General features: G+C 39.3%; 1 protein-coding gene across 3 annotated transcripts in view; it reads right to left on the bottom strand.

Annotated features, from left to right (window-relative positions):
• The window catches only part of LOC114441038 (ADP-ribosylation factor-like protein 15), a 79,862-nt gene that overhangs the window by 64,060 nt on the left and 980 nt on the right, over positions 1 to 14,822 (bottom strand). For 2 of the 3 annotated variants that reach the window (XM_028413779.1, XM_028413781.1), the window contains exon 1: positions 8,844 to 8,942. The exons of the other annotated variant lie outside the window; for it this stretch is intronic. In XM_028413779.1, the coding sequence (XP_028269580.1) occupies positions 8,844 to 8,897 (54 nt within the window). In that variant the 5' untranslated portion in view covers positions 8,898 to 8,942. Of the gene's footprint in view, positions 1 to 8,843; positions 8,943 to 14,822 lie in introns of those variants that run through there. 3 annotated transcript variants of the gene reach the window in all.

Raw genomic sequence — 14,822 nt, 5'->3', positions numbered from 1 at the left:
CTGCATGGCTCCACCCAGAGGATGCATGAGTGAATTTTGTGGACTGAATCTTAAGCCATGAGGCAAAATCCAGTCTCTTAGTGTTCAGATCTGCAATCATTTAAAATCAATACTGAAGACTTATTTTTACATTAAACCACCATAGCGAAGACCTGAGATTAAAGCTGCTTTAAAAAGACATTAGGTCTGATTATAATAATCCTGCAGCCAACAAGAGCTGATAGATAATGACAAATACATCATCAGTCAGGGAAAACAATTGTCTCGATCCATGCTGGAATAAAGTCATTCATGGTTTGCCTGTTCTGTTGGGATTTGACTTGGACCTTTCTTCAATGAGGAAAATATAAAACTTCCTGACAGATGAGATGGATTTAAAATTGCAAATGTAAACACTGTGCTAAACGACATCCCTTAAGAGTTTTCTCAACAGTAGGTCCAATAATTGCTGAAGATAAAGGAGACGAATGTTTTCCAAAAACACTCCTGAATATTCTCATTTAAATCAATCTGCAGAGAAGGAATATCATGACAGGACAAGAATTTGGACAGATGAGTGTGCTGAGCCCTCACAGTGGTCTCGTATTTCTATCCCCATTTGACAATTATGCAGAGCAATCATAGCTGCCAGCATAATTACAGATATTATGGAATTAAGACATTTCTAGTTTTTCCTTAAAATACGATCTCTGTGCAGAAAATGACTCATCAGAGAATTCCCAAGCAACTTTTTTGCAAAGCTTCTTACACAAGCTTCCTTTCAAATGTAACTGAAGAGTTAATCAACTTAGACAAGCGGTGGCCATCCCCACAAAGTGCTGTACTGTAATGTGTTAACTCTGTAAACACATCTTGCATTCTTGTGAGGTGAGTGGCAACCTCTGTGAAAAAGGAAAAAACATTAAAACATCCCGTTTAATTGCATGAAGTCAGACTTTTATGGACTTGTTTTTAAGTAACTGATGTTTTCCTGTTATGTTGCTGCAGTGAGTCTTTATTAGTTTGTGTTTGCTTTCAATGCCTCACTGTACAATGCTGTGTTCACTTGGTAAACCAACTTTCTCTGTGAGTATTTGTGTCAGAAGTGAGATGGATTTGGGTTTCGACCACTTCCTTTAATTTGTAGCTGTCTTGTGGTCAACTGAAAACATAATAAAATGATGACTCAGATAAGTTAAATTAAAAAATGGCTGTGACTTATATGCAGTCTCTTTGTATCTGGAGCAGACAGATCCTTTTTCTTGAGGTGATCCTATCCTCATTTCTAACAATGCCCTGTAATTATTTCCTATATAAAAGAACCCAAGTTCCCACAGGCGGACAAAGGCGTTGCTGAAGTGTGACATGACAATATGGAGTGTGCAGTGAACAACGATCTTGAGGTGTCTGAACTAAAAACACATGACACAGATGACTTCAATAAGCCCAGACGCTCACATTGCCATCTTTCGCAGCAGTGTCTGTTCAGTAACAACAGAGGGCGCCATTACCCTTTCCTCAGATCAACAGCTCACACACAGACCACATACCACTCATGTCCAGACAAGAGTAAATTCCCTGAACTCCCACAAGCATATCCAGAAAAGAAATCTTTATGGCTCTTGAATGGAAGCACATGATCTGAGAACCGACCTTCATCTGCATGGAGTGACTGGAAGTGTTATCTTACAAACACAAAACAGGAGTGATGATAAGCAGACCCATGTGACGGCTTAATACATATAAATGGAGCAACGTAACACACTGTGCTGCATCTAGAACAACATCCTCTGTGCTTTTCCTACTTTTTTTGATGAAAAAATAATGAATTCTGAACCAAAAATATCAATGTACATCTTTCAAATCATTTGGTTCTGTACATAAGAGAAAACAAGACGGTACTCGTCCCAAAATCGAAATGTTGGCAACACATTAGCATCCCTGTAGGATCTTGCTAAAAATAGATGGGACGTATAATTTTAGTAAGAAAACGTCTAAACCTGAACAGGCTTTCAACACCAACTCATTTCAGCCTGAGCCTGCCTGAGGCAGCCTACAAGACATCTGTTGAAGAAGACCAATGTGTTAAGATATCAACTGTCAGTCCAGGGTTTATTTTTAACACCGTGTTAAACATAAAAGAAAGCAGTTCTGTGCATCTGGAGATGTAAAAAGCCCACAGCTGCCAACATCACTTCACACATCCTCCACATAGGGCCAAAAATATCTGCACTCGGTAAAAACACTAGAAGAGGAATCCCCTTTTAATGGGATTGCATCTCTCTCTCTCATCATTCATATCAAAGAGGATTACATGTGGAGGCGGTGCAGGCCTCGGTGGACATGTGTTATGTCATAAATGTTGTAAATATTTTCATTGCCCATAGACTTCACCATTGTTGGGTTTACAAATCTACTGAATCAATGGCTTGTGCTTAACAACATGAAGCTGTGGAATAGAGCTGTCAGAAATAGTAATTAGAGCATGATTTGCACCAACTCCTTTGTTATAATTAGAAGTCCCTCAGAGATTGCATTTGACCGTGATGCAGACAGTCACTGTGAAACCTGTTCAAAGCTCTCCCAGAGACGGCACCCGAAGTCTCTATTAAAGACAGTGACGGTTAGATATAACTTCATCTGACCAGGTGTATTGAGCTGGCTGTAGGGTGCACGTCTATCGTTACCACCATATCTGTGGATGCTCTCATTCATCCAGGTCATAGTCACTTCCAAGAGTTTAAATCGAGGCAACTGGACTCAAGGATTGTTACCACTGTTATCAAACTAAAGATGAAGGGATGTTTTTTATTAAAAGAAAACATAAACTATTACATTTTGAATATACTTTCCATGAGTCACGGTAGTTTCCGCCAGCAGTAACTGCCCTTTTAAACCGAGCACTGAGGGTCACTTGTTAGATTTCCAGTTCTTATCTATGATTTAAAGAAGTCTCGATACAAAGGGCTACCAGCCAAACAGTCTTTGATATTGATTAATATTCCTCTGAATCCTGCTTCTACCGTGAAGACTAAGCACAAACAAGGATGCCACCAGCAGCTGTTGGGGAGACATGAGGCTGAGGCTGATTCATACTTTTACTGTTACTTTTTGGGGGTTGTCAAGCCTAATTATGCAGATTCACAGCAGGAATAATCACGCTCTGTATTTAATTCTTAAAAAGCTAATTATTTCAAATGACAGGTCATGCTGTTTCAGTGAAATAAGAAATGCCAAAAAAGAAGCTACTCACTGTTAAGCTCACACTCTGCATGTAGAACAAGCTGATGTGAAAACAAGCTGAACAACCTGGTGTATGAATGCATTAACTCTACAGAGTTAAGGCTTTTTAGAAAAGGAGACAGAAATTAAAGAGAGAGAAATGTCATATATAATGATGGTAGCGCAAGATTGTTGTGAGCTCAGGCTACATTGACATTACAGACCTTATAAAGTATATAAATCAGCAAAAATAAGAATGATTATTAAAAAACAATATCTGCACAAATGCTGTTGGCACAAGCAAAAGCCTAATGGTAGGTTGTATACAACAAGAATCCCTGAAAACGTATACTCAGTTAGCTAATGCTTTTTTTTTAGTCCTAGTAGGCGTAGGTAGAGAAACTATTCTGAAAACTATTTCCTGTTGCATTTAGATATTTTAAAATTCTCTTATCTGTACACCAACAATGGCTGGTACCAAAAAAAAAAAGAAAGAGGCCCTCTGGCTTGGATTACGTTGGAAATTTGCTGCTCACTCATGTATTACAATGTCTTGTAGATAAGCATATTATATGAGGTGCTTCAGGCACTGAGCTTCGTGTGAAGATGGGTCCTTGTTGTGTTGGGTGGAGGAGGGGACAGACTATTGTATAACAGAAAGACACTTTAAGGCATCACCTAACAAAAGCCTACAGAGAGAAGTTTAAGATTCAAGGACATTGTGAGGGCAGCATCTGGACAAACAGGACAGATGTATGTACTTGTAGACAGTTATTTATCAGCTTTATGATGTTTTCTGTGTCCTTCATTCCCTGAGCATGATGCTACTTACTTCAACTCAAACACGATTACTCCATTTGTGCAACTAGGAAAAAAAGTTCTCAGAGTTCCTGGTGTACATGGTACACAAAGGCCAAACTCGGCATCGCCCTGTGCTGTCAGCCAATACATCTCCAACGGGAAGTTATTCTTTGTTGTTTCCTAAACGAGTGGAGCCAAATTCCCTTTCCCGGAATGTCCTTGACGTAACAAAACAAACCCGGTAGGTTTTAGGGAACAGTACACGAAAGTGTGTGGGTGACCCTCGCTGATCACTCAATCAGCATCCAACCAGGTCCTATAGTTATTTTCAAGTGTGGGATATTCGTGGCCCAGGATGGGGCAATAGCTGCTCCCATCCTGCTTTTGAAAAGCACGGAAGCAGGTTGGAAAAGCATGCAGCTCTCACGCTGTGAGGAGCTGGGTTTATTTACTGTGCAGAAACTTTTCTGTGACATAATAGCCATCACAAAAAACAATCATGTCTGGAAATTTATGAGTCCCGAGGGCTTTAAAAAATAACCTACACCCATTACAGCACTGACGTCTAAATGCACAATAATTCAATATTTATATATAATATATATTTTAGCAGCACATTTTTTTTTTACTGTTGGCAACCAACACGTTCAAGACAGCTTTAACAAAAACAAGATTGATGTGATGTTATGACCAGCGAGATAAACTCTTAACATGACAAATGGATTTAAATCTTTCACTGGTGGCATCTCAAGATAAGAGAGCTAAATATACCTCTTCCTAAAAACAAGATGACATTTTTGTACATCAATAATCCATTTAAGAGGTGGGACCATTTTAAAGGTTAAAAGCTTCTAAAAATAAGAACATTTGCCATTTTCCTCCATCTATGGAGCCAACCTTAAACTTTAAAAAAACAGATGTCTCAGGTGAATTAATGGAAGGTCCTTCAGCTTTTGACCTTGATTCTCTTTAGAGTTAAATAATGTACCTGTCAGACACTGGAGCAACACTGTGTCTATATGTATAAAGCCTAGCACAAGTAATGCTTTGCTTAAGGACACCTAGAAATGATGTAGCATAAAATACACAGCTGGGAAATGTGTCATAAATGGTCAGCCATTCATGTTTGTCCACTGTGTACATTCACAGAGACGTATTTTTTGAACCTTGAAGCCATTTAGTCATGTCTGGCTGTTATCTATTCAAAACCAAGCAGCCATAAAAGCCTCTGTAAAAAAAAATCATGTCATTAAGTTACAAGGTGAGTCCCCAACACGTCAGGCTTCACGTCACACAGATAATGATTTAAAAAAACGTGCAAACAGCTGTTTGGTTAATCTAATGGAAATATTATATATCAATTCAGCCTCATTTTCATGCAATTAATTACTGACAAGCACTCACGTTAACACTGGGGGAGCAAAATGCAAGCAATGCCAATGATTACTGTTAAGAGTGCCATAAAAATATTTTAAATGGTGAAAAAAAAGCAAAGGCAGAGTGATAACAATCACAATACTAAACAAAAGAAAAAAAACCTGAATGACCCGCAACAACACCGGAACCCCGGGAGACAAAAGAACCAAAAGAAGAAAAACAAAACATCCTCACAACGCTCAGCCTACTCAGGTGTCACACACAGCCCTGAGGAGGAACTGATGAATGGCTCAAAACTAGAAAACTAGAGATACTGGTTTTCAGTCATATCCAAGGGAAAGACTTTTATCATTTTACTATGATCTTAAAAAAAAACACACAAAACTAAATTATTGGTGTATAGTGCTATTTTAACTGGATGTTTGTTACATCTAAAACTAGCAAACTAACTAACATCTAAAAAAATAAGGATACTGTTACAAAACTCATCAGTTTTAAAGGATTTGGTAAACAGGAAGCAGGTGTTGTGGTGACTGTGGTGGCAGCTGCAGAAACACAAAACTTTAAAGTAAACAGCTCTTTCATTTTAATCTGGTCCATATTCAAAACAAAAAAGAACATCTACCTGAACTATAATGTGTAGCCATTTATATATAAAGATGTTTTTTTTTAATATTGCAAAGCCTGGTAATCCAAATCATAACCTGAAAAATATAGGAACTGCAGAAAGGTTCTTTAATGAACCTTTGTATTTAATTTTTTTTTTTTTTTTTACATCTGTTTATATAAATAATAATTTAAACGATATAACACCCCTTATAAAAAACATCCTTTGGGAGACTAATAAAGGATTATCTTATCTCATCTTATCTTATGATATCTTATCTTGTTATACCACCTTTTCCACTTTCTTTGTAGTTTGTTTATCTAACCTGCATTACGGTGGCAGCATCAACATACTGATTCAGGTAGTGTGGCACCTCCGAACAGGTCATTCTCACTCACATACGCTCGAGCCTGTTGGTTTGAATAATGTGGCCAGGGCCCGGGGGTTAAAGCCAACAAATCAGTGGAGCAGACATGTTTCCACTCCATTAATAACATAATGAGATGACAACAAATTGCCGAATACGATCAGGTAGACCCTTAATGGTTAAGGGTCACATTATCAGTAGCTCTAGTAGTCTTGGCACGTGTCACTTATGTTAATATCACATGCTGCTGTTAGGAAAAACTTAATTAATTCCAGTGGTTTGTGTTGTATTTTGTCTCCTTAATTGACATTTACTTTAGTTTATATTTAAAATGTGTGCAGACTGCAGAGTTTACACTTGTCAGTGCGTGATGAATGGGAGCACCACCATAGATATGGCTGGCTTGGGTTTTGATTTACAGTTCGGTGTCACATTTCACCAATTGATAGCACATCAGCCAAAACAGGTGTATTTTACAGCACATAATTAGGCACTATCAAGCTTGGTTTTATTCCAGACAGTATGTGAGAGCCTTTAGACAGTCAGTGACAGCTCTACCTGCCTGCTATTCCTAAGTGAGGTTTTCTAGGAAGACAAAACCTCAACTGTGAAACAAATGTATGATTTTATTACACCTCAACTCATAATATCCACAGTCTTTGCATCAAAGCTTAATAAACCTTTAAGCTCAACAAAATGTGATGTAATACTATCCTTTGACTTTGTCCGCGGACAGTGTCCCTTTATTTAATGTTAGGTGTGGTGCCTCCATTACTCTGCTGGAAACCCTGCTGAGCCAGTGGAACACTGGAAAAATAGCAGGGGTGTTATTTTCAATACAAAACTGCCCCTCCTCGTGTTAGAGGAAAGAAAAAAATATGACTTTTGTGTTTCAATTTCAAAACATGGGATTTTTTTTTTTTTAAGATTACAGCATGACTGCCCAGGAAAAGGGGAAGCCACTCCAATAAGGCCTACTAGTATTCTGCTACAGTTCAACAGATGGATTTAATACTGACACAAAAGTTTAACGTGCCATCTCTTCAGCTATTTTTAGTCAGCACAGTGCGAGTGGGTGAACAATCAGCAGGAACTTGGGAGAGCCCAAAGTTGTAAAAACAGAGAGATCATATTTAGTCATAACAAGCATATTTTGTTGTTCGTACAGAGCCACCTCAGAGCTGCACATGGCAACAAAAAAAATGAAAATCTGGTGTGAAATTTCCTTGACTTTCTTCTGTCGCCAATATGAAATCAAAGTCAGAAAACGTTGAGAGTTTGTATTACGTTACCACGGAATCATGCATGTGTTGGAGATTTGGGGGTATTTTTTACACCAATTCATGGGGTAATGTTGTGACTTTGCACCTATTGACTATCAGCTCTTACATCCATCAGGTAGTCGGATTTAAATGGTGCGGCGAGAACAGAACCTCAAAGTAACACTTTATTCAACACTGCAGGTGAGGGTGGGCCGACAGGGACGCTGTGGACACTGTTGATCAGCCTTTCCTGCAGACTCTTATTAACAGAACCCAATAAATAAGGGTAGAAATGAACTTTACCTATGCCCATAAAGTAAGTTTTAAAGATCTGAATGCAAATACAAAACACAGATATGTCATATTTACTCTAATATTTGTAAACATAACAAATATTTAATCCATGATGCTGTGTACACTGATGAAGCACTCTACAGCCAGCAATAATATGTGTTACATTACCAGCTTCTGCTACTTTAAATTCCAATAAGCCTGAACTGATCTGCTGTATTCCCACTCATTTGATTCATGCATGGCTGGAATGATGAGTCACAGATGAGATACAAGAGCAACCGTGTATCAACACATTTCGAATGAAAGCTTCCTGCTTTTTCACAATGAGCTTCTCTGCTGCCTCTCTTTTACAGTAAGCTTCTCTCAGTGGAAAAACTTCACCAGCTGGTCAGAGAATAACAGGGGGACCTGACAATAAGTAACATGAGTCATCAGTCATGGTTAAAATATAGCTACTGCAATGTTTCTGAGCATTGATTTTCAAAAACAGTTCATGTTAAAATCACTCTTTTACAAGTCTCACTGCAAAATCCAAACAAAAACAACAATTATACCACAACATAATATCCATGTGTCCATCCATAACTGATATACTTAAGGCTGCCTGAAGCCAGTTGCCAGGAGCTGCAGAAAAAGGGGCCCATAAGCTATCTTCTTGCTTACGTCCACCTTTTCCACCTTAATATTATGTTAACACCCACTCGAATGAAGCCAGGCACACTCTTCATTCAGTGACCAATCAACAGTGAAGCAGCCGCCACTGTTGCTTGGACAGTATCAGTTTCCAAATACAACAACAAGGAAGGCTTAAACCAGAGTGAAACTAGTAGTATTTATTACAGTATTTAATACAGCACACACACACACAGACATCACAGAGCACAGTCCTGCCCATCTCCAACACACAGAAAGCAGCATGTATGCATTTTCTTACCGTGTAAAGACCAATCCTGCACAAGGCAAGGGAGAGCTGCATGTGCTCCGACATTGTGCTCAACAACAAGCGTAACCCCCGGCAACAAACAACCCAAGCCTCTAGAGTAAGTGAATGGATGGAGGAGGATCAGGAGTAGCTGAGCACAACAGTGTCAGGTCAACAACATGAGTCCAGCCCTTAACAGTCTTTCAGCCGGCAGCACATATCCACGGGACAATTCTTTTTTTAAAATGTGGGATTTACAGTGGATAGAGCCAGATTGAAGGTTGTCCTGTGTTTACACCCTGTATGCATTCATAGAAAGATAAAAAACTATTACCACAAGGATCAGCAGACAGACACAAGCTTACGATTAGTTTGGGAGGATCTCTCTCTCTCTCTGCACAGAGATTAAGGGCTCACTGACAACTAGAGATCCAGAATAAGACTGCAAATTGGATTAGTCACCATTACACACCCACACACTATGCCCTTACTGTACGCAGAGCTTTACAAAGTATGAAAAAAAACTGCTTTCTATGCATGGAGGAGGATGAAAGGATCGACCACTTGAGCTCGCAGCGGTCATGAGGATTTCAACAAATGTTGTGGGATGTTTTGTCGGAAGTCTGTTCATGGGAAAACTGTGAGTCATGGTCAAATACATTGTTTTGGTCAGCTCCACTGTCTAGTAATAGACGCTGCAGTAATGCAGTTAAAAGCAATATTTACCTGTAATTTAGGGAGTTAACTAAGGACATTGGCACCATCATACGTTTATTGAAGATGTGCCTGTGTGTAAATTAACCCCATGTTTACCTTTTTGACTGCTGTAGCAGTTAAACCTAAGATAAGATAAAATGACACCAGGACTGTCACTCCCTTCACCGCAGTAAAACCACAGCTCTAATTGTTTTTTTACAACTCCGCACTTTGTTGAGAAAAACAACATTGGTAACCGCTGAGTTGCGCATGCTGCCTGATTTATTATTTAAAATACAACGGGATGTGGTTTAATCATAATAAATTCAAAAATTTCAGTTTTATCCACTGGAGTTTCGATTTTTATGATTTAAAGGTTTAACTATTAACGGCTTGACAGATGGAAAATGTGCTGAACTGCCTTTGCCCACTGTACACATGTGACATGAGATCAAAATATCTTGCTTACAGATGTTATGTCGGGAAAATGTGCAATCTTGGAACCAAAATACTGCGTAATAAAGGACATAAGGTGAATCCACATCATCACTGTTCTGCTCTGTTGGCTGCTGACTGCTAGGTTACGCCATCCTGTTTTAGGCCAACAATAACTAATAAAAAAAGATATCGGAATGGAAGCGTTTAAAGTGAGATTAGCATTATAAAAGCTGGCTAGCAATCCATTAACTGTGTATTCTAGGTTTTTTTTTAGTTTCAGGCATTCAGGCATATTATCAGCTAATGTATTGCTGGAATCAATGGAAGATTTATGCTGCACAACTTACAGCTTAGCTGAGTATGCCTGCATTGTAATACTAGCAGAGTAAGAATACATATTTTGCTTTCTAACCATAACAATGTTGGGTAAAAAAAAATCTACACCACTGGATCATACCCACTGAAAAAATATTTTTGTAGCGACATCGCTGAGCCACACTGCATGGACAGATGTTTCCTTTAAGTTTGCCAACCAGTGCGAGAGTCTGGATATATATAACATGTTGTTATCTACTTATTTTTCTACATTAGCAATTAACCTTTGTATTCTGATCAATAATAATCATTAGATAGGGGCTGTTACAGGCAACTAAAGTCACTGTTTTAAGTTGCATTATACTTATTCATATATCAGCAAAACATTCAAATAATCATGTTCAATGAACTTCTTCAAATTACATACAATGAAGCACATTTAACGCAACTGCCAAACAAGTAAAGAGTTAAAGATAAATCAATTTGTAATCAGGTTTATATCTAATATATTTGTGTGCCTTGCTCACAATGTACGTCTTGATTTCATGGGTTGAAATCCAGGCCAGAACTTGTTGCTTTTTTTCCAGTAGCTTATACAAGTAGTGCAATCGGCAGATATCTTCTTTTGTAATGCGACTCCTCGTGTAACAGCACACTGTAATTGTCAATTGTGCTGCACGTTATTCAGTCTGGCTGCAGGTCAACCACATGCACTTTCCTCGAGTCACTAATAAAGCTCTGATTATCAACCTGCACCCATTTATGGCTTTGATGGACCCATCACACAGTTTCACAAATAAATCAAAGCAGAACAATAAACCTCCGACAACAGCTTCCTCCACCTGTTCATGCATTTCTCTCGTAAGTCTCCATGCAATGGACACTGCTTCTAAACTGAGGAAAAATAAAGGAAGAAAAATGCATTAAAAAACAGCTCGCTAACAGCTCTTTCTAGCAATCAACTTATATGATTGTCAATATAAAAAGGAAGCCAAAGTGCCTGTAGTTGATCATGATAATAGCATTATGAAACCCCATTATCTTCCACAGTCCAAGATGCTGACTCACTAGCACTCTCCACAGACACACGAGACTCACTGCAATGAGGCAACCAGCAGGCGGTGACTGACGTGCTCCGAGCAGGTTAGAAGTCATTGAAAGGGGGTTCAGGAATGCTGTTCCGAAAGGTATTAACACAAACAGCTGGAGGCTATGCACTTTAAATAAAAGGGAGGGCCTGTAATAAGGAGGCGCTTGATTCAAATGCATTCTAAGTAAAAACCTGTTTCAGCAGAGGTTTAAGTAAATGATTAGCCTAACATTTATCCAACAATGAAAAGTACAAACATAGTTGGAATATTTTGTGGGGCCGTCTTATCTGCATACAATAGGTCTTTTTTGTTTGCCTCTGCAAAGAAACTGGCAGAGATCCGTGCCAGCAGCAGCAGCAGCAGCAGCAGCAGCGAGGTGTGCAACACTGTCAGGCAGAGGACGAAACTGTGGAAAAGTAACATCAGCCATCTATACCATGGTATTCATTTGCTGCCAAGAATTTCCACATCAGCTCTCTTTCCTCTGTGTTAGAGCTGTGAGATGTCAATCTGCCAGAGCCTGCTGTGTGCCCTTGGACAGGAGATCTGCAGCTTAGAGGCTGCCATTTATTTTTATAAAAGGTGTGATCCTAATGCTGACTAAATAACCCAGTCTAGTTTGAATGTTTTAACTGCTGCATACCGCATGCTATGTCCTGAGCTCCTGTAAGCTAGTGGGATCAAGTACTAAAATGCCTTCTGCATAATGATAGCAATCAACTAGAGGAGAGCTCCCATTTCAAATTACACACTTCTCAAGTAGATATAATGAGTAAATACAATCTCAGAATATGGACCAACTTCAAAATACACTAGTAGTTTTTACTTCAAGATCACTTGTCAAGGCAGCCATTAGCTTTATAGAACAGTTAGCTTAATTTTACCAAGCTGACTGACCTCCACCTTCATTTTTTTTACTGCTTTAATGGCTTTGTCACAGACAGTTAACTTGCATTAAATAAAAAAGGCTGCTGGCTGCTGTCCATCTTTGTGCAAGCATTAAAACTGTGACAGTCTGACCCTCCCTCAATGACATAGTGTGTATGGTTGTTTGGAGAGGTTCTATAAAGGTTATAACACCCTTGCACTGCTGAAAACATCACTCAAAGACAGATTTGGCCAATCCAGATGTTAGTTTACAGACTTGCGTCTGATTTGAGGAACTTATTTGTAATAGAAAATGTTGTAGTAAATCTAAAATCTTAACACTTACTCTGAATACTATGGTTTCTTTCTATGTAGGCTCTGTTTGAGAAAAAGAACACTGCACAGTGGAACAATGCTCCACTATTGTTGTGTCAGCTAAACCATCCTGCAGGTCCTTTGCGGTCATATAAGGGTTATATTTTTTGCCTTTCTGTCTTCCAGTAGGCATGCAATTTTATCTGAAAGTTTGTCTTAACTTCTGTAGTTTCCTGTTAAAGCCATTTCTCATGTCACATGTCATTTGAGACAGTGGAAATAGCAAGCTGATATCATGGGTTTTTCTCTTTGTAAGCATTAATTAGATTCACTTCTGGTCATACCTAGAGGAGCCATAAGATTGTCAAGAGTTAGCACTGGAGTAGCCATCACAAGCGGACTTACTGACTTAACTTATGAGTTACTAATGACAACTTTTACAATTCTTACAGGTCAATTATATCATTCAGTGAAATGAAGATATGAGGGTGCACACATTTTTTGCACAAGCCACAAATACTGTATGCAGATGTTTTCTCATGCTTAACACCACCTGTTCATAAACAAGCTCCACACCTGCCAAAAATCCATGCACAACAAAGCTTAACGTCTTAAAAGTTCACCTTAACACTTTCAAACATCTAATCAGCTTAATTCAGGTCACATAAAACTGCTTTAAAGCTCTTTCAATCTACTTACAACTCCTAAACAAGCAACAACAGGTGGCTGATCAACAGATGCACCTTTCAGAAAACAAGTGTTTGGTGAATCATTTGGACTAGCTAAACAGCTGCTTTCTTAATTAACGCCTGATGAAAATATTTTGTCTGAATATAGTGCATGTGCTTTTTCCAAAATATCCAAGTTAGATCATCAAGAGAAAAGTGGAGTTTTTTGTTGCTCCTTCTCTATAAATGTTCTTCCTGTTTATTCTTCCAGAACGGTCAAATGGGTGAAGTTAGGACCGGTTCAGCACATGAAGCTCCGAGCAGTTATCCCATCATTGCCACAGCTGTCACTGAGCCTTTTTGCATGAGGGGCAAACATTGTGCAGGATAAAAAGAAGAAGTAGCCGGCCTATCACCTGTCTAGTGAAGTCTACAAAAAGTAAGTAAGTGTCCAAGTGTTGACCACACGGTGCAGCTGTAGTTTGGCAAGGTCGTATCATGGCAACAGCTAGCACCAAATTCCTGTGTCAGTGCAGCATATTTGTGTGTGTGTGTGTTTTTTTTTTTAACGCTGCACTGATCATGCACAAGTTCAGACCCTTTAAAATTCTTCAGCAAAAACAGAATCCAGATTTACTACTGTCACAACTCCAACCACAGAGATTACCCAGCAATGTGCAATAATTATTGTTTCCATTCCGGCTCATCGCAGCTACTCCTTTAGGCAAAGTCTGACCTAAAATGTAACCTAAAAAGCACAAAAACAACACCGGTCTAGCATCTAAGTTTAGCAGTATGTGCCTCTTGATTTTTAGGAAACAGTGGGACAAAGTTTTGGTTGAAGTTTTGTGCCAGGTCTCCAGTGTGTGCACAGCAGGAGAGGAGGCCCTGCGCCTATTGAGTGCCTGACCTCAGAGGACAGCCAAGCACTCAGCTCCAACAGTCCTCAGAGTTACAGCTGTGCTTTCCACACAAAACTGTTTGTCACAGAAAATCTGAAATCCCCCAAGCATGTAAGCAAAATCTGTTCCTCAATGTGCAACAGTAAAAGGGACTTTGTATAAATATTGTTCTGCCCTGCAGCACATCAAACAGAGAAAGGAAAGAGTTCATCAGTGAAATTGAATTCATTCATTCGTGTGACACGGGTACACGTCTTGGTTTTAACCTTTGGTATCAACAACATTCCACTAACATCCAACAGAGCTTACAGAATGACTGGAGTAAAGAGGGAAAGCGCCACTTCTGCTTCCCACAACACTTGTTAGTCTTGAGGCCAGAAGCCACAGACAAGCTTGACGTTAATAGGGTCGTTGCTCTGGTGGCAGTGGCTGGGTTAGGACTTTGTAATCTCGACTCAAGAAACGTCCCAGTGAAGCAAAAGTTCAAAGTTCCTCTTAAGTCCTGCATCTTGGGAGGCCCCCACCATAAACAAGCCGATAACACTGGGTGGGCTAGTTCCTCTGCAATTTCACACTGTCGCTCCGTCCGTTCGTCCCCTTCTCCTTCTTGTAAGATGACAGCACGATGTCTGTGTAGACGTTTTTCCTCCGGCTTTATAAATTTCCCACGGACAGACTTCAGTTACAGCTTCCTCCCTA

The sequence above is a fragment of the Parambassis ranga genome, chromosome 9 (assembly GCF_900634625.1).
Source record: "Parambassis ranga chromosome 9, fParRan2.1, whole genome shotgun sequence".
Classification (NCBI taxonomy): Eukaryota; Metazoa; Chordata; class Actinopteri; family Ambassidae; genus Parambassis; species Parambassis ranga.
The sequence above is the reverse complement of the archived record's forward strand: the minus strand, read 5'-3'. Positions and strand labels throughout refer to the sequence as shown.